Raw genomic sequence first — 17,418 nt, 5'->3', positions numbered from 1 at the left:
GAACAAAGACTTTTTTCTCACATTCTCACCTGTAGAAATCTACCTCAGTCGGGCATGCCAGCAGCTGATAAGGGAATTGTGGTAGGAGATACTTCTCCAGGAGCCACTGGTGAATGAGGTAACTCAGATGGGACTCAAGGAAGGCAGTGACGGAGCTGTAGAGAAGGCTGTCTGAAATGCTCTGAAGTACCTGAAGATAATCCAAACAAAATAAAGCAAGTTCCGACCCTTCCTGCCTGATAAATCAACAGTGCGTAATGACCAATTAGATCACAACTTTTGGTCAGGTGACCACGATAGCTCGGTCCGACACGATCACAAGCACTGTGAGAAATGTAGACAAATCAAAAGTGGGCGGGGCTTATGACCAAAAGTGGGTGGGGCTTTTGACCAAAAGTGGGTGGGGCTTATGACCAAAAGTGGGTGGGGCTTTTGACCAAAAGTGGGTGGGGCTTATGACCAAACCCAAAATAGTTCATAACAATTCCAATTGATAAGCCTAAGCCATACCATGAGAGACAAGATCGAAAAGAAGCAAATTATTTCAGAATAACAAATCAGGGCGTGTCGCACCTTTTGCATGAGGGAGATCTCGATGCCGTTGAGCTGGATTGCTTGCATCAGAGCGAAGACGGTCTTCTTCTCGCAGGCCGGGCTGCAGCAAGCCACGGTGGACAGGGTGGCCAGTAGACTAGCCGTGCGATTGGCCGATTCCTCTGCTTGCTCATCGGGAGTCAGTTTTCCCTGCCGCGACACAAAATAATTCAGTTATAGCTCCGTGCACAGGCACCCCCAGACTACAAAGAGAGAAAGTCAGAGGGACCCAAACGCTCACACACAGACGATATTGGTTTGTGGCACTTAGTGCACATTGAAAAAAAGACTAAGCACACAAACCAACCACAGAAGACCGTTTTGAACAAAAGACCCGACTCCCGAGGACTGAAAGCATCTGTTGTTCTGCCTGTGTGCGTCTGTCCTCGGGGGTTTTGTAGAACAAGTACACACTCACAGTGTCACAAAATGCCATCAACTCTCTAAGCATGGAGCCAATTTAACATATTACCAGATTAAAATCCCCCACCCCCAATCCTTCAAAATCTACCACCAGAAATTTTTGCAGGAATCTGCAGGATTGAAGAAGGTAGATCTTGGCCCTTTTTACCTTGCTTGGGGCTAAAGGCCCCCTGAAAGTTGTAAATTTAAAGAATGCGCTATTACGTCTGACGTCATTTTGTTTCGGGCCATTACCTGGAGTTCCATAGCGTCCTGCACCATCTGGTAAACGGTGTCAAATGACTGGTTCTGAATCTCTTTAGTAAATGGTTTCCCGTTGCCACAAAACAAGCTGAAAACGGAATATACATCAATTTCAATTCAAGATTCCAATAACATTTATATTATTTTCAATAACATTTATATTATTTTCAAATAACAAAAAACACACATGCTACCATGCCATTATTAGTCTTGATAATTTACACTGACTATGCTAGTTAACTATTTTTTATTCCAAATCAACATACCAAAAATGCTAAAGGCACCACAAAATGTGGTCTGCTTTATCGGGAAACAGATGAAGCTTTTATGCAATCACTGTTGCCCCTTTCAATTTGCAAGGTCATAAATATGGACAACCGTGCTGACTAGAGTATAAATGTAACTGGGGCGATAACCTGCGGTAACGGATGCAATATTGTGCATTTAACAAAAGCCTGTCAATCATCGTTTGACGGTAATTCGTTTTAATGGCTTTTTTGGACAGAAATGCCTGCACGCGCATGCAGGTTCATTAAATGAAAATGGAGCCTTCAATTTGGGTGCAGTAGCGTTTTTCTCATTAGTATGGCCATTAGTCAGAGAGGTCATTTGGCATCGATCGTTAGACAGGATAAATCTTCTCGCCATGCCCGAGAACTGTAATTACATCAGATATAAAGTGAGGCGCATCGCATTTAAACCTGAATAAAAAAAGGCCACGCAGCGAGATTTATTGCAGTAATGGTCTGAAATATTAAAAGATCTTAATACAAAACAGTGACGGAAGCGTAACGTCTACAAAATTTCCAGGACAGAATTTTGTGAGCAAACCGGTGAAGTTTTCTATCAAAGTTGCATTTTGAACCTTCAATAATAAGGTTTTGATTCAGAAAGTTGCCAGATAAGAAAGGAACACGCCTTCAAAGGTAAGTATTTTTTTTAAAAGAAGGTTTACATAGGGTACTTATATTAAATTCACTTATCAAGCTATCTTAAAAGCAAGCAGCAGTCCTCAAATTTGGATATGGGGTAATAAAAAAATATTCATATATCCATGAAACTGTTCCTTAAATTTAATTTCTCCATCTTGAATTCTAACTACTTTCCCATGCAACGTTAAACATACATGGATTTCTTTAATTTTTTGTGCAGGTGTTAAAAGTGTCTGAAGAATGGAAGCAGCCAACAGAACTGATGACTTTGACAACACGCATGTTTTGCCTCTGACGATAAGCCTAGGAGTCATAGGCATTCTGGGTAACGGCCTGGTGTGCGTGACTATCTACCGAGCCAGGTTCATGCACAACCCTACCAACTATCTTATCATCCATCTGGCGTTTGCTGATTTATTGGTCTGTTCAACCCAAGTTGCGTTTCAAGATAGTTTCTTTCCCGACACCAAGAGCATGTTTCTTTGCATCTTTTTCAGCCGCGAAATTCTGGTGTGGTTTTCCATTCTCTTGTCGTCGATGGGCATCATGAGCGTGACTATTGAGCGCTACTTGGCGATCGTTCATCCGCTGCACTATCCACGGTACTCAACGCCTCGCAGGCTGTGGTTGGCGGTAGCGGGTATGTGGTTTTCAGCCACCGTGTTTTCAGCGCTTCACGTTGTGCTGCCATCTCAGGATTTGGCGCAAACGGACTGCCTCTTTCCGGGCAAACTCGGCCTACACTCGCCGGTGATCCGGGCCGGTGTTGCCATTAACTCTTTCATGTACCTATGCCCCATGAGCTGCTTGTTCTACTGCTACTTCAAGATCATATTGAACCTCAGACGCGGCGCCCACAGGCAGCGTCGCGATCGCAACCACGCCCCAGCCAACGAGCTGCTCGGTGCGCAGCGACGTGTCGCAGTGGTCTTGGCTATTGTCGCAACCGCTTACATTATCCTCTGGCTCCCAGTTTTGCTTGGCAATGTGTTTATAACTCTTGATGTTGGCTCAGCCAACGAGTTCTTGTTCAAGATGTTTAGATGGACTACCATCCTGCCAGTTATCAACTCCATCATTAACCCCGTAATCTACGCTTTCAAGTACAAAGAGTTTCAGAGAGGGGTCAAGGAGGCGGTGTTGCCATGGTGTTTTAACAGAAGACACAGGGTTGCCACGGCAAACGATGTCATTGCACTTGGGTGAATCTGAGATTTTATACAAACTAGTTGCCTAAATTCTCCAATGAGCAGTATGCAAGTGCTAGGTACAAGTGCTAAAATAAAAATTGCATGATGAAGCGACAATCAAAGGCCTAAAGATATTGGCTGCAATGTTTGTTCACTGGCTAACACTTAGCCAAGATTTTGCAAGTTATATTTGATGTTCTACTGCATTTGTAAATACTTTTAGTCCTTAATCTTATACAATTGGGTTAGACTACTTGTATCAAATTCTCAAAATGTACATATATTTGTCTAATGCTCCTGGCAAAAGCTGAATAATTTTCACATACATTTGTGAATTACTGTTCAAACGTTGTCCTCACTATAAGCTCGTTTGTAAATACGAACTGACGTTTGTAATTCTGTATTATTTTCAGTTGCAATAGGAATTAAACATTTTTTTAAAATATTTTGCCCAGCCAAATATTAATTTTAAAACTGCAGAGCATGCATGGTTGTGATTTGTACAAACTATGAAAAGAATGGATTTTTGTATATAAACATGTAGTTTTATTGTCATATTGATGTTTCAATGAGAATTTTCACAAATCTTTGCTTAGACAACTCAAATTTTAAAATTAATATCTCATTATAGATTAGAATATCATCTACTTCTAGAATCATTAAGTTTCATGGCTCATTTGTAAAATTGTAAATTGGAAAATAAAAAAAAGGGAAAAAACACAGGAAATTAAGTCAGTGCTTCTCCACTTCTTGTGCAAAGTCGAAACAATTGTTTTCACTTTGCAAAAAAAAAGGTTTTACTAACCATTTAATTGCTGATGCCATGTGCATCCTCACGGAATGACTGCCGTCCGTCAGCAGCAAGCAGAACTCCCCGGACACGGTGGGGTCGTGGTCCCCCTGACCTCGCTCTCTGCCCTTTGACCTCAGCACAGTCCACTTCCTGGCAGGGTCGATGAGGACGAGGGCGTGCATGCACTTGGCTATGGCAAGACGGACTGGGGCGGTGTAGTCGCCCTCGCGTTGAAGTTTCCTGGGGGGATGGGGGTAAAAAAATTTTTAGTTTATAGGTGGGGGCGGGCTGACGTCATCCGACGAAAACATTCTATAAGTTGCACACCAGTTTTCATCGGTTACTATGTGTTACCATTCAGCACCCCAGACTCAAGAACCATTGAGTTTCAAGAACATGAGTCTGGGAGCTAGATAAGCCAATGTAAAAAATTTTTACAGATGTCCGCGCCTGCCTATACTGGGAAGATCTGGGCCTAATTTCTGCCATCACAGATATTTGCCAAACCCAGAAAAAAGTGCTTAGCAGAAACAGGTTACCAGCCAAAATACATGTTAATTATATTGGTTGTGGCTGGTACTCGGTAAATTTCTCCTGAGCACATGAATTTGTTGAGCAATTATTTCTGCTTATCAAGTTCTCCAAAAAAAAAGTATATCAAAAAAAAAAAAAAAAGTATCAAAAAAAAAAAAAAAAAATCAGAGAGAAAAAAATATTGAAATTGTCCATGTGAATTCCTTTGGCTTATTAAAACTTATAAATTACAGATAAATACTGTCTTGATGAAAAAAGAGAATTTTTTTCGTTTTTGTTGCTTACCAAAAAGCAGCCAGGAGACGTAATGTCACATCCCTCGACTCTTTCAAGTCAGTGGAGACTACAAGAGTGTCAGACTGAAGGAGTGGTACCAGCCTGGAGAGGAGACTAAGGATTGAAGCGCACAATTCTTGGTCCTTCCTATTGGTGGATGCCACTGTCCTATAATGAAAAACAAATAAAATTGGCCAATGAAAAATCCTGATAGGAGATTAGGGAGATATTGTTGCAGTACCCTGTAACAAACCTTAAGACCAAATTAAAATTCATCAAAGATGCGAAGGATTTATGAATATTTAAATTTGAGGCACACAAGTTATAAGCATGCTGTTGGTTAGTGGTAAGGATTTACTTTAAATTAAAAATTTGTATAATTACCGCAAGGAATAAAGCAGACGTGACAGGATTTCATCTTGTTGTTTCTCCGTTGATGCTATGAATGCTTCCGCGATGGTGAAAAACTGTAATGGATATAAATAATAATGAAAATACAGGGCATACTAGAAAATTACACCTACAGTAATAAAAATAGCCATCTTAGCATAACAGAATAACTACTTTATAAACTCTAATTCCAATCCGAAGGTGGTGAGTAAAAGTTACTACAGATTTTTATGAAAGTTTTAAAGAGGTGACACCATTTCAAAGAAAGTCAGTGATACATAATTTTGGGTTTTTTTTAATAACTTTAAATTATTAATTGTTTTTCAAAATGAAAAAACAAACTTACCAACTGGACATCAAACGCTGCAGAAGCATCAAAAGCCTGCCAAAAAATCAATAAAATATTACCCAATTTATCAATTTTTAAAAATTATTTTTGAAAAATATATCACACATCTCCACAGAAATTACTGTGTCCTGCCAATTTTTCAAAATAATTTTTTTTCTTCAGAAAATGAACCTTTCTACAAAGATTACACAAACAATAAAAAAAAATATTTGAAAGCCTCTTTATATTTTAATGTTTTGCCATGTAGGACAAAAATCATTGATTAACCTCTTGTTCCACCAGTTCCAATAGTTTGTCTTGCACATCAGATGTACTGAGTGGCATTTGACCTCTGCCTGACCTTTGACCCTGAGGGCTTGACCTCCCGGTGAAGCACCATGAGCAGAGAAGTTGAGCCGACTTTAGGGCCAGGTGCTCCGCCTCACTCAAGGCATCGGGGGAAAGGAGACTTTGGCAAGCTGTTTTTCGACAGAAGATATTAAAAACATTGTGAAAAATGCTGGCATTATGATGGCAGAGGGAAAATAACATTAAAATCCGTTGATACGACAGGGAAAAAACCATCATTTTGATTTTGTTATTTGACTTAATAAAACAATTTTATAAAATCAAAACTGTTGCTGAGGAAATTTTAACATTTTTGGACACACACTGACAGAAAACAAATTTATTAGATCTGAATAACAGAAAATATTATTCAGCCAATTTATGTGCCAAGCAATTTTAAAAACTTTCCAAACAGTTGGACCATGGTCGGACATGTACCAGTCTAGTAATTAGCCTAATTTTGAAATCACTTGACTTCCATCTCATGTGCAAAATATTGAAGAACTGTCTCCTTCAAAAATTAAATTGAGTCTGCAAACTTGGTTGGTGAAATACTGAAGAGCTTTTCTTTGCCCAATGGAATTTTTGGAGAAATGTGCAGGCGAAAGAGTGAGTAAAGTGGGCCTGATTTAGTGTTGCACGTTTCAGAGCAGTCCAGGTCCCAGTCTGCTGCTATACTATGAATACTACGAATACTCTGCTATACTCGACACTGTATGTCATCTCACCTTTGTGACCCGAGCTGTCATCGGCAAGGTTACTGTTCTCGTCGAAATCATCCTTGCCGTTTCCGTCAAACTCGTCGTCAAACTCCGTATCCATGTGTTCGTCATCAAATGGATCCTTGGCAGGTGTTCTGGATGCAGTGCTTTTACTTGATGTACTGCTGTTCCCCTTTTCAAAAACGAGAAGAAAGCATTTTATATCTCTTTCCTTAACTTTCTGTCAACAAATTGGAGCTTTTCCCAAACTTGATGACAACTCACGTTTAACTCCAACTTCTGCTAGACATAAATGTGTAAATCTTAATGTACAAAAACTAAACTTTATTTCAATCACCTATGATGAAATATCAGAATATAATTTTTTTTTTTAATTTGGACGATGGTTGCAAAATTTCGAAATAGATTTCATTCCAAAAGTAAATTTTAAAAATAAAATTCTAATATTTAACAGTCGCACTGAAAGTGGGGAAATTTACAATTTTACACGACTCTTTACTGGTGCATTCGAATGGCATTTACTTCTAATGGCATTCAGCCGATCAGACAAACATTATTTGATTGCGAAAGTTACCTTTTTCTGGACGATTTCAAACAGGGTGTCCAACAGCTCATTTGACGTGATGGCCCTGCATGTTTCAGCCAGCCAGCTCACCGACCCCTCAGCCACCTGACTGGCAAATGAGTGGTTCCAGGTTAGCATCCCGTCCAGGGCTGTGATGAGAGATGAGAGGGATTGGAGTCTGATCTTTGCATCGGTGGTTGCGTCGCTCTTGTGCCAGAGGGTTCGGAGAGCTGTGGTGACCCTCTTCAATAGTGTCTGTTGTCGGGAAAAAAACAAAGTAAAATTTCACATTTTTATTCAACATTGGGCTTTGCCCATCACTGTTGTAATTTCATTAACACTGTACAGTCACTTAGTGTTGTCCGAGGGCTGTAAGCAAAAATCAGAATCTGACTCAGGTGGGACTCGAACCCCTAACCTCCTTCTTGCTAGTGCCGATGTCTTACCACTCGACCACCAAGCTACAGCAGATGAAACAAAGCTTACCTTTAAACTTTCTGTGAGTTTAGACTGCCCAATCTCTCGTTCCGAGAGAACGCCCAACTCAAGTAACACCGCTAGCGTCTTGCACAGTAGACTGGCGTAGTGGATCAATGCCTCCACACACGATGCCTGCAATATCAAGCCAAAAATAAAATTTGTTCATTCAAAGGATAAGTTTCCCCTTCCAATAATATAATCAATCGTGTCGTTTTGGGGTATAAAAAAAATCAACATTTTTCAAAACTTGCCTCACTGCTTGAAAAGTCCAAGACCTGCACCCCAACTTTCTCCAGTCCTTGCATGAGGCTTTGCTTCACGCTTGACACAACGCTGGACGACCCAACGACAGATCTTCCGACGTCATTCACGCCCTCCAACGATTTGGCTTCCGAGGAATCAAAGGAAGACCGAAGGTACAACGTCTCCGCTTCTTGAAGTGTTCTCTCGGTCTTTGTGAGGGTAGCAGCAGGGGGTCTGGTGTGGGTTGTGACACAGGGTATGCTCTGGGTGGTGCATTGGGTAAGGGCACCCAAAACGTGGGCTACCAGAGTTGTTGGAAGACTGAAAACGAAACAAGAAATTCAAATTTTAATGGCAATTTAAATTCACGAAAAATAATCCTGAAAAAATGGTAATGTAGACATTGGTACTTTTTATAACAAGTACATCGATACTTGTTAAACAAAAATGTTCACCATTTTAGAAGCTTTACAAGTTGTAGTCTCTCTCCAGGCTCATCTTGCTCCTCCGTCGGTAGCAGCCAGCTTAGTAGCTGGTGTCTCAGAGGGAAGTTACCCTTCGTGACGGCTGATCCAGAGACTAGTATCCCACTGCCCTTGCAAATGTAGTTTTCTGGTAGTGAATGGTGCTTGAGATACGTCGCCAAAAACTGGACTGAATTCCTGAAGAAAAAATGGTAGAGTAATGACTCTTGATCTAATTTTTCAGAAGAAAATGACGAAAAAATGAAGAACTTGTTTTCAATCGAGAAAACACAGTACCTTGTTGGTGGAGTCGAATCTGGCATGAACAGTCGCCAATGTTCCCTATCTGGGTTGGCAATCCCATGATGCAACAGGCAGGTCAAAAGGTCAAATCCGTCAGACTCGGCAGTATGCAGGCTGATGGTTCTACAAGATATCAAAAAATTGGAAATTTACATAAATTTGAAATAAATATTTTTATTAAAAACATTAAAACGAGGACTCACAGAAAGCTAACTTTTTAAATTTTAAAACACTTTTTGATTTTTTAAAGAATGGTACATTATGTCCTTACCGAATGACACACGACCAGACTTTTGTCCATTCTGTGTGCAACGCCATTCTCATTCCAGTGGGCAAATTCCTGCGTTCACACTTGCACACGACTAATGCCTGCAGTGTCTGCAAAATCCAGGTCTGTATCTCGGCTCTGGAAATTAATCAGAAGTGGCGAAAAATTAAGTAAAGTCAAAATCATAAAAATTTGAAGTACCTTCTCAAAATAAGTTTTGATTTTACGTCACTTTGTTTTTCAGATATACCGTTTTGTCTCGGCCTGTACTTGTTGGAGTGATGACACTAACGGAAGAAGTTGGTCCTCGGGTAGGCTAGTGGGGTACTTATGCAAGAGCGCCCTCATGAGTTGGAGCCTGGATAAGAAAATAAACAGAAACAAATTAGATTTTGACGAAATCTGGCCCCCCCCAAAAAATACTTGTCATTCATCATAGCTGTGTTTGAATGAAATAATTGTTTATTAATTTGACAGCTAAATACCAATTTCACATAATAGTTCAGAAAAAGTTGTGACGTCAGGCCAAAAAATTAAGAGAGGCATACCATGGCGTAACATTTGCGCTCTGTCCGAGCGTGGCCACTGTGTCACGCAGCATCGACCAACCCGGTTCAACCTTGCGACGTTTGGCCCCGCCCCCACCCTGAGGAAAAGGGCGGGAGCTGCTTGATGATTGGCTGGACTCAGGAATAACTTGGCTAACTTCGATCGAAGAGTAGTTTTCAGAGAAAACCTTAAAAAAAAATGGAGAATATAACATCACTTTGAGTGAAATCTACGAAGGGAAAAATACTACAGTAAAATGCCACTATAACAAATACTGCTTTACTGAGCCTTTGGCGACAACAAGCATCCACATTGACTACCAAATGTTACGTATAATTACACTGAAAGCCAAAACATAAATCTAAATTCCACTTCACTGAACACTGTCTCACTAATAGAGTCCACTGTGATTGTTGAATTCTACTGAGCTTGTTTGTTCACAATTATCTTCTTGTCTTACCTGACGACAGACATCTGCGGCTAAATCCACCAAGGCCGCCTTGAAGACGATTTCTCGGCTTCTAAATAAAGATAAAGTATAAAAAACTATCGAGCATAACCACCTGGTATTGAAATTAACCTGAATAAACTTCTGGCGGTTTTCCACAAGAGTGAAGACTAAAAACATTTCACTACCGAAGATAAAAATGAACAATTAACAATAAGATTCTAGAATCTCAAGCCGTGTCCAAATGACATGGCTACGGCTTCAAATTACACAGGAGTCTATGGCAAGTGGCTGCAGCCGCTACCATAGACACGTGTGTAAATTCAAGCCGCAGACAAATAATTCGGACACGGCTTTACATTCTTTTGAACTTACCCTGTGCCTTTCAGTTTCATTCGGGTACCAGCCTGCTTCCATTCATCATATATCAACTCGTACAGTTGCTGCAAGTGGCTCTGAAAAGGTTGAATTTCAATGTATCCGTCATTTATTTGTGCAAGAACAGCTTACCAGCTTTCTAAGGCCCAAAAAAATAATAAGTCGGTCTCTTACCAGCTTTCTAAGGCCAAAAAAAATAATAAGTCGGTCTCTGGTCAGCGCGCACGTCGATTTTAATCATGCGCGTCGATCTTTTTTTTTCCAAAATGTTCCGCTCCGCGGTAGCTCCAACAGCGCCCTCTATTTCCGCACCTCCTCAATTTGTTTTACCACAGAGCGCCAAGGAATGGGAAATTGCACCAAGGCAAATGATCGAAAGCACCAAGGCAAATTATGGAGGACACCAATGTACATGAGGACACCAAAAAAGCAAAATAGTACCCCACCTTGTCTGTACAATCCAAGCTTGAAGAAAAAAAAAAAAAAGCTGCACCGCCGCGTCAATTCCGGAACTTTGGTCTGACCAGAGACCGAATATTTTTTTGGGGGGCCTAACAACTTGTTTCTCTGTGAGCTGAGCTTTGATTCACCCCACACGGAAGATAAATTAACAGTCAATGAAAACTAGGAGCTCTAAGTTTATGAAAATCATGGCACTATCCCATTTAGTTACACTTCTTCTCTGGTGACTTCTATGGCTCATTGCCTAACCGAAGTCAACCCATCAAAGCCCAACAGCAGGATTGTTTAAATCTGTTAGGATAGGTACAGTACCCCTAAACTGATGGTCTTTTACATTGGGTTTGGCATACCTCCAGAAACTAAGTCCAACAGTGTGCGAGTACGATTTCCCATGTGGGTGTTGGAATTAGCCTGAATGGGTACGGTTCCTGGTCAATTATGCTGGGGAGTTAGGGTTAAAGTGAATTTTAAGCAAGAATTAGTCTTTGCTGGTTATGTCTGATTAAAAATTAGAGTGGGCGAACATAAGAGACTGAGTGACTATTTTAGGTTGACAAATCAAATGTGATTAAGGGTGCGAGCAGAGGATTATGTTCCCAAATCCTCTCATATCAATTAGGTCAGGGCGCCCGTTTATTCAGATGTACCTTCCAGACGGCGAGGTCGGCAGCATACGCCCCATCGCCCTCCTTCAGGACCCCCTGGGGGTGGTGCAGCCTCATCTGAAGCCGCAAGAAATCAATAACCTCATCCTGTTAAATCACAAACAAACAAAAAGAAATTCAAATAACAATCCTAACAAAAACAAAAGCTGTTCAGTCTAGTCCCGGCCAAAAAAATTCAAACCATTACCAAGCCAGGCTAAAGCTGAGGCTTATCAGAAAATTTCATCTAAATATTTTTTTCTGGCGGTAGAAGGTTCAAATCCAATTGCACTCAACTTTTGTTCAACAAAAAAAATTGTTCAACCAAAGAAACTGGAGAGTCAGGTTGGTGCAGCTGTTTTTTCCCCGCCTTCCACCGTTGTGACCCGGGTTCAATTCCTGCCCTGGTCCACTGTGGATTGGGTATTCAGTCCCTGCCTGATTCCGTGGGTTTCCCCCTAGAATATTTTTCTGAGGTTTTCCCCCCACTTCTAAAACTGTCATTTCTTCTCACTGTCTCCTCTCTACGGGTTCCAACAGGCTAGCGAGCTACAGTGCCTGGGGGCACTTTTTAGGATTCCTTGGTTTCATTTGCAGAAATAAATAATAATAATATATAATGATCATAAGTTAAATTTCTAAATGGTACTTCATAGATCCCACATGCTTAGAAGTACTTCTAGGAAATAACATTTTTGAAGTGTTTTCACTGAAGAATAGCTTGCACTCCTGTCTCAAGATGGTAGTGTTTTGCAAGTTTGACAGTCTTGAGATCATTTCAGAGAAGACAATAAGATGTATCAACCTTGACAGGGGCAGCTGAGTTGTTTCTCCACACGTGCATCAGGTTGCTCAGGGACTCCTCGCCGAGTTTGCAGAGCTGTTTGCGACAATCACTGGCCACGGTCAGACAGAACGTGTTCAGCGCCGCCAAAATGTTTTCTATCACCGTAGCACTCCGTTCCAATCTTTTGAAAAAAAAATAAAATGCAAGCATGAATTTGAAACTTGGGATAAACAAAAGAGTTCACAATGATATTTGAGCCCGCAACGCCTGGAATATTTTACCTCAGTTTGCTGACCATGCGAGTGAAGAAGTTCAACATGGACGAACGACGGACGGTACTCTGCACCGTGGCACCGGCTAAGATGGATCTGACGATTCGCGAGAGAAGATCCTGACTGAGTCCCGAACTTGGATTGTGCAAGGCCTTGCAGAACTGGATCAAAAGTTCTGTAAGGAAAAAGTAAAAAATCTTCAAAATATTATAAAATTTGGCTGTCAAAAATTCTTTTTATTCCTCTCTTGTAAAAAAAAAAAAAAAGAATTCCAATTTTGTGGCACTCGGTGCTAAGCAAAAATATATGTGCTTACGCAATAATGAGCAGGGTACCAGTCAAATACTACATAATTACATGACATTTTGGCTGGTAAAAGGTTTTGACAAAGCAATTTTTTTTTGTAGTAAGCACAATTCTGTACTTGGCAACTCCAGGAAAATGGCCCCTTGTCTTTAGGAGTAATTGATCGCCTGATGGTCAGGGGTAATAATTCCATTCATCTCAGGCCACTAGATTTGTACTCGGCTAAAAAGATGATTAGATATTCTACAAGACGTACCGTGCCAGGCAGACTGCGGCAACTCGCAGTAGTACTTGCGACTTCGCAGCAGGTCCTTCTGTAGCACGCTGCAGCAGTCGACGCCAAACGCGCTGGCCGTAAACTCGTCTTTCATCAACTCAAGAATATGCTGAACCACGCTGCTGCACTTCAGACACTCACCGCCTGTAAGAAAATAAATTTGCAGGTTTTACCAGCCAAAGTATAATATTTTGTAAAAATCTGCTCAGAAATTTCATGAAATTAGGACGAGGTTAAACAAACAACCAATCAAACTATACTACATCATTTTTCATTTTCGACAATCACACTCAGTATTTTCATAAAAGATATATTCCGGTAACAAGGAATAGTTTACAGAAATCTTGGCAATTTTGTTAGAGATGGTAAACATACGTTGGTTTGCAACGCGGACGAACCACTTGAAGACCGCCCCCACTTCTTGTTTTTTGCGATCCCTGATGCTGGTGCTCGTGCTGGAGACTGCAAAACAAAGTAAGATCACAAATCCAACTATGCTTTTAGATACTTGAACTTAGTGAGTGTATATCGAAAACTCAGGCTGCGGAATATAGCAAAGACACAGATTATCCCATTTAAGCCTGTATCGCCCAAACCCACCCAAAACTGCCCTGCCTGTTATTCCCTGTACTACCCCTAACTGCCCTGCCTGTTATTCCCTGTACTGCCCAAAACCACCCCAGCAGTGTACGGTTTCATGAATTCTTTGCTACAATTCAAAAAGGGATGTGTGTGAATTGTTTTTCGCTGAAAGAACACACACCTTTTTGCAATCCGTGGACAGAACTTTAAAACGGTGGTAGTGTTTAAAATTCCTTTACTCGAAAAGTACATGGGTGATTTGAATGATTCTTGTACTAAAAGAAAGCTTATTAATTGGGCTTTCATATCCTAGATTTTGGAAGTGCTACATGCAGAACTTTATTAAGAAAATGGTCCTCCCATTTGGTTTTCCTTTTTTACTCACCCTGTAAAATGTAATACAATGTAGTATAGGTATTTGTGCATCTGATGAAGCAGTTGTAGATGTCCATTCTATTCTCAGCTCATGTCCATTCTATTCTCTAGTTAGTCATTTAAGTGCTACCTGACTTATTTGATTTTGTGTGACTACCACGGCTGCCCACCACTTTTAGGTACTTATGGGTTAATCTTAGGCTGTAGAATAAAGAAGGGTTACAGATCAGCCACGCCCACTTTTAGTTTGTGTTCACTTATCACAGTGCTTGTGACCAAGTTAGCCCAAGCTACAGACCTTATGCGTAGCAGCCATTTTAGAGGGCAACGCCTTTGTTTCTTTTCTGGGGTATGTATGTGTGAACCTATCTGTGCATTCATTGTTAATGAATACGCTATGCATAAGCTCTATGTGGTCACCTGACCAAAATTGTTATCAGTTGTGATCTGATTGGTCAATGCCTACTCTTTGATTGACGAGTAGGAGGGGACACACAACTCAGGGGACTACACACCTCCTTTGTTCTTCTTGAGATACTCCGCCTCCTTCAGCATGTAAGCGCTCACCGCCTTGAAGGCGGAGTTCCACGTGAAGCCCCGCCCCCCATCGCTGTTGTGGTCCAACTGACGCTGCACCAATGGTCGATTCAACTCCCTTTTCAGGGACTCGATGCGTTTCTGATGGAAATTAAGGTTTCAAAACAATCCAAAAGTTATATGAAACAGGTCAAATTTCTAAACTCAATATTTGGATAATATGATGAAGTTCTAAACGGCTTCTTAGTTTGTTCATATTTCTTTGGTTGCATTTTTCTCAATTAGGCCTCTAATGTTTAAGTTTGGGTTTTCAGTCAGGCAAGAGCTAAAAAGAAATGCAGTGCTAACCCAAAACTTAGGAAGATTGACAAGTATTAAAATGTTAATTTAATGAGCAAGCATTTCATGCACTAGATTGCTTTTTGAATAAACGTTTAAAATGCGAGTAGGCATATTATTACAACTTCCTATTAACTTAGATTTTTATTGCATGCTGAGAAAATAACGTGACTTTCTTTGGTGTTTCCTTTTATATTTATAAAGAGATTTGTACAATTCCTAAAATCACATCACAAGAAAAACTATTATCAAAATGATACAAAAATTACCATGCATCACTTTGTTACCTTTCTTTCAGTTACTTTGTCGGAGTCCAGGTGATCGCAGTAGTTGCGAAGTGATATCAACACCTCTGACATTTTGACTCAGTGGGTTGGGTGGGCCCTACAAAAAAACGAAGACACGCACACATTTGTAAATTTTGTTTAATTGTCATGATGTCATTTAGCTTTGGAAACCCCAGCACAAAATATTCATTGGAAATTTGACATATGTAGGCCTACTTATACTTAGGTACATGTGGAAATCCGATGATCATTTTGCGCTGGGGTTTCAACTTTCATATAAAAGCTAGATTGTGATTGACAATGTTTATCATGTTGTTGTTGACGTTGTAACTTGTTGGTCGTAAGTTGTCATGTCAATTTTGTCAACTCGGTTCCTTATTTCAATCACAGTAAACACCATTTTGGAGAACTGTCAACGCATCTCACTGCAAGTTCTATAAACATAAAAGTGTACTTGTTTTGGTGATCCAAGGACATCGTCAGGCTAAACGTCAAAACAAACCAAAAACCGTGCATTCACCCATGCGGAAATGAACATTATGTTATTAATCAAGCGCTTGTTTGCATTCGTGCGGTGCACGATTTAGTTAGCTTCGTCTGAACTTTCAATAGCGTAAGCAAAGGTTGAAGTACAGGTACAAGACATTGATGACTTGAATACGGCGCGCCACGTGCTCTGTCCGTCGCTTGGTGGCGCTCTTAAGCAGAACGGGTACATATAAACGACGGTAGCTTCAAATTTACCACGTGACGGGCTCTCAACCAAGAAATGGATAAACTGTTTCATATATTTATGAATAGTAACTTTAATACGGGCATAGCTTTATATACGATTCAAAAGTGACAAGTGGTTGGTATGGTGTTCTAAAACGGACGGGCAAATGTCGTGTGCGTGAGTTTGAAACGCCCGAGTCATGTGTATGAGCATGGAGGAATAAGAACTGTGTGCGAGTGCGCGTGCATGAGCTTTCAAACGGATTCGGCCGGATTTCTGGTCGCCTATTCAGCTAGCCGCGGATTTAGCCGTACATTCACCAAAAGTCAAAAATCTATAATACCTGCGGCAAAAGTTGAGTATTTTCCAGAAAGATAACTTCATTATTTTCCATAATAAACGCCATATCAAAATACACAACATATGCAACCGTTTCATCAACCATTTTGTGAAATGTTGATGCAATAATTAATTAGTAAGCTGCATAATGGGAATCAATGTTATTTTTCAAAGCTTTTACAGTAAATGCATCATTTGAAACAAAGTACCGCACATGTTGTCCAAAAGATCACAAAGAAAGGTATTTGATAAGCAAAAATATGCACCAAACCAACCACAAGTGATTATAATAATTATTGCATGGCTTTTTAGCTGGTGACATGTTTTTTGCTAAGCAATTTGTTTTGCAATGAGCAAATTACCGTGCTTAGCAACTCCCTGATGTTGTTTTTGTTATTGCCCCCAGGGCTAATCTACGACACCCTATAGGTAGCTACACGCTAGCTTTCGTGCTGATGAGTGTGGTCAACGTGCTCGTTATCCCGGCCCTTCTGGCGCTGGTCTACACGCAGAAAAGTCGCAAACGCAGTGAAGAGAGCAGCCCAATCAATCTGAAAGGCCGCTAGTATGGCAGCAACGTCATCACCGAATATGAGCCGAAATAGGCCTAACTGCAGACCATTAGGGACTCCCATAATGGTATGCAGTTAGGCCTAATGGGGGTCAGTGTCATTCTACTGAAGAAATACAATTTATAAGATGGAATTTTTGCGTCGGAGCGATTAATCAAATAACGTTTTAACCTTCACCGACGTATAAACACTGTATACTCAGTGTGCACTGTTCCCCCCCAACTTTCACTCGGGAGGTAACACACAGAGTATACAGTGTTTATACGTCGGTGAAGGGCAAAAGCTTATTTGAGAGTACAATTTAACAAGGATTAGGCATACACCGTACCTATATCGTACGCAAAAGCCACTTGCTCCGCCTTCATTTTTTTGGTTCTATCATTGGCTGATCAAAACCCGTGGTACAACATGTACCACGATCACGGATCCATGATTACACAGCTCGTGTTATGA

The 17,418-nt window shown here is 40.6% G+C and overlaps 2 protein-coding genes across 2 annotated transcripts in view; one reads left to right on the top strand and one right to left on the bottom strand.

Moving 5' to 3' along the window:
• The window catches only part of LOC119744889 (serine-protein kinase ATM-like), a 31,848-nt gene extending 15,955 nt beyond the window's left edge, over positions 1 to 15,893 (bottom strand). Inside the window, exons 1-27 of the mRNA XM_038221082.1 lie at positions 15,794 to 15,893; positions 15,340 to 15,436; positions 14,692 to 14,854; positions 13,595 to 13,681; positions 13,199 to 13,363; positions 12,646 to 12,811; positions 12,383 to 12,545; positions 11,581 to 11,685; positions 10,469 to 10,548; positions 10,106 to 10,166; positions 9,645 to 9,832; positions 9,347 to 9,454; positions 9,100 to 9,234; positions 8,823 to 8,951; positions 8,517 to 8,723; positions 8,070 to 8,382; positions 7,825 to 7,950; positions 7,348 to 7,593; positions 6,780 to 6,945; positions 5,992 to 6,182; positions 5,722 to 5,757; positions 5,370 to 5,452; positions 4,995 to 5,153; positions 4,188 to 4,415; positions 1,252 to 1,348; positions 574 to 744; positions 30 to 190 (exon numbers count right to left, since the gene is read on the bottom strand). Coding sequence (XP_038077010.1) covers positions 30 to 190; positions 574 to 744; positions 1,252 to 1,348; positions 4,188 to 4,415; positions 4,995 to 5,153; positions 5,370 to 5,452; positions 5,722 to 5,757; positions 5,992 to 6,182; positions 6,780 to 6,945; positions 7,348 to 7,593; positions 7,825 to 7,950; positions 8,070 to 8,382; positions 8,517 to 8,723; positions 8,823 to 8,951; positions 9,100 to 9,234; positions 9,347 to 9,454; positions 9,645 to 9,832; positions 10,106 to 10,166; positions 10,469 to 10,548; positions 11,581 to 11,685; positions 12,383 to 12,545; positions 12,646 to 12,811; positions 13,199 to 13,363; positions 13,595 to 13,681; positions 14,692 to 14,854; positions 15,340 to 15,411 — 3,806 coding nt within the window. The 5' untranslated portion in view covers positions 15,412 to 15,436; positions 15,794 to 15,893. The remainder of the gene's footprint in view (positions 1 to 29; positions 191 to 573; positions 745 to 1,251; positions 1,349 to 4,187; positions 4,416 to 4,994; positions 5,154 to 5,369; positions 5,453 to 5,721; positions 5,758 to 5,991; positions 6,183 to 6,779; positions 6,946 to 7,347; positions 7,594 to 7,824; positions 7,951 to 8,069; positions 8,383 to 8,516; positions 8,724 to 8,822; positions 8,952 to 9,099; positions 9,235 to 9,346; positions 9,455 to 9,644; positions 9,833 to 10,105; positions 10,167 to 10,468; positions 10,549 to 11,580; positions 11,686 to 12,382; positions 12,546 to 12,645; positions 12,812 to 13,198; positions 13,364 to 13,594; positions 13,682 to 14,691; positions 14,855 to 15,339; positions 15,437 to 15,793) is intronic.
• Positions 1,958 to 3,488, top strand: LOC119744888 (prolactin-releasing peptide receptor-like). The gene has a single exon (XM_038221081.1). The coding sequence runs from the start codon at positions 2,433 to 2,435 to the stop codon at positions 3,396 to 3,398; it is 966 nt and encodes a 321-aa protein (XP_038077009.1). The 5' UTR covers positions 1,958 to 2,432; the 3' UTR covers positions 3,399 to 3,488.
• Positions 15,894 to 17,418: the final 1,525 nt, after the last annotated feature.

The sequence above is a fragment of the Patiria miniata genome, unplaced genomic scaffold (genome assembly GCF_015706575.1).
Source record: "Patiria miniata isolate m_02_andy unplaced genomic scaffold, ASM1570657v1 HiC_scaffold_7, whole genome shotgun sequence".
NCBI classification, from domain to species: Eukaryota; Metazoa; Echinodermata; class Asteroidea; order Valvatida; family Asterinidae; genus Patiria; species Patiria miniata.
Note: the sequence above shows the minus strand (reverse complement) of the source record. Positions and strands in the feature narration are given on the sequence as shown.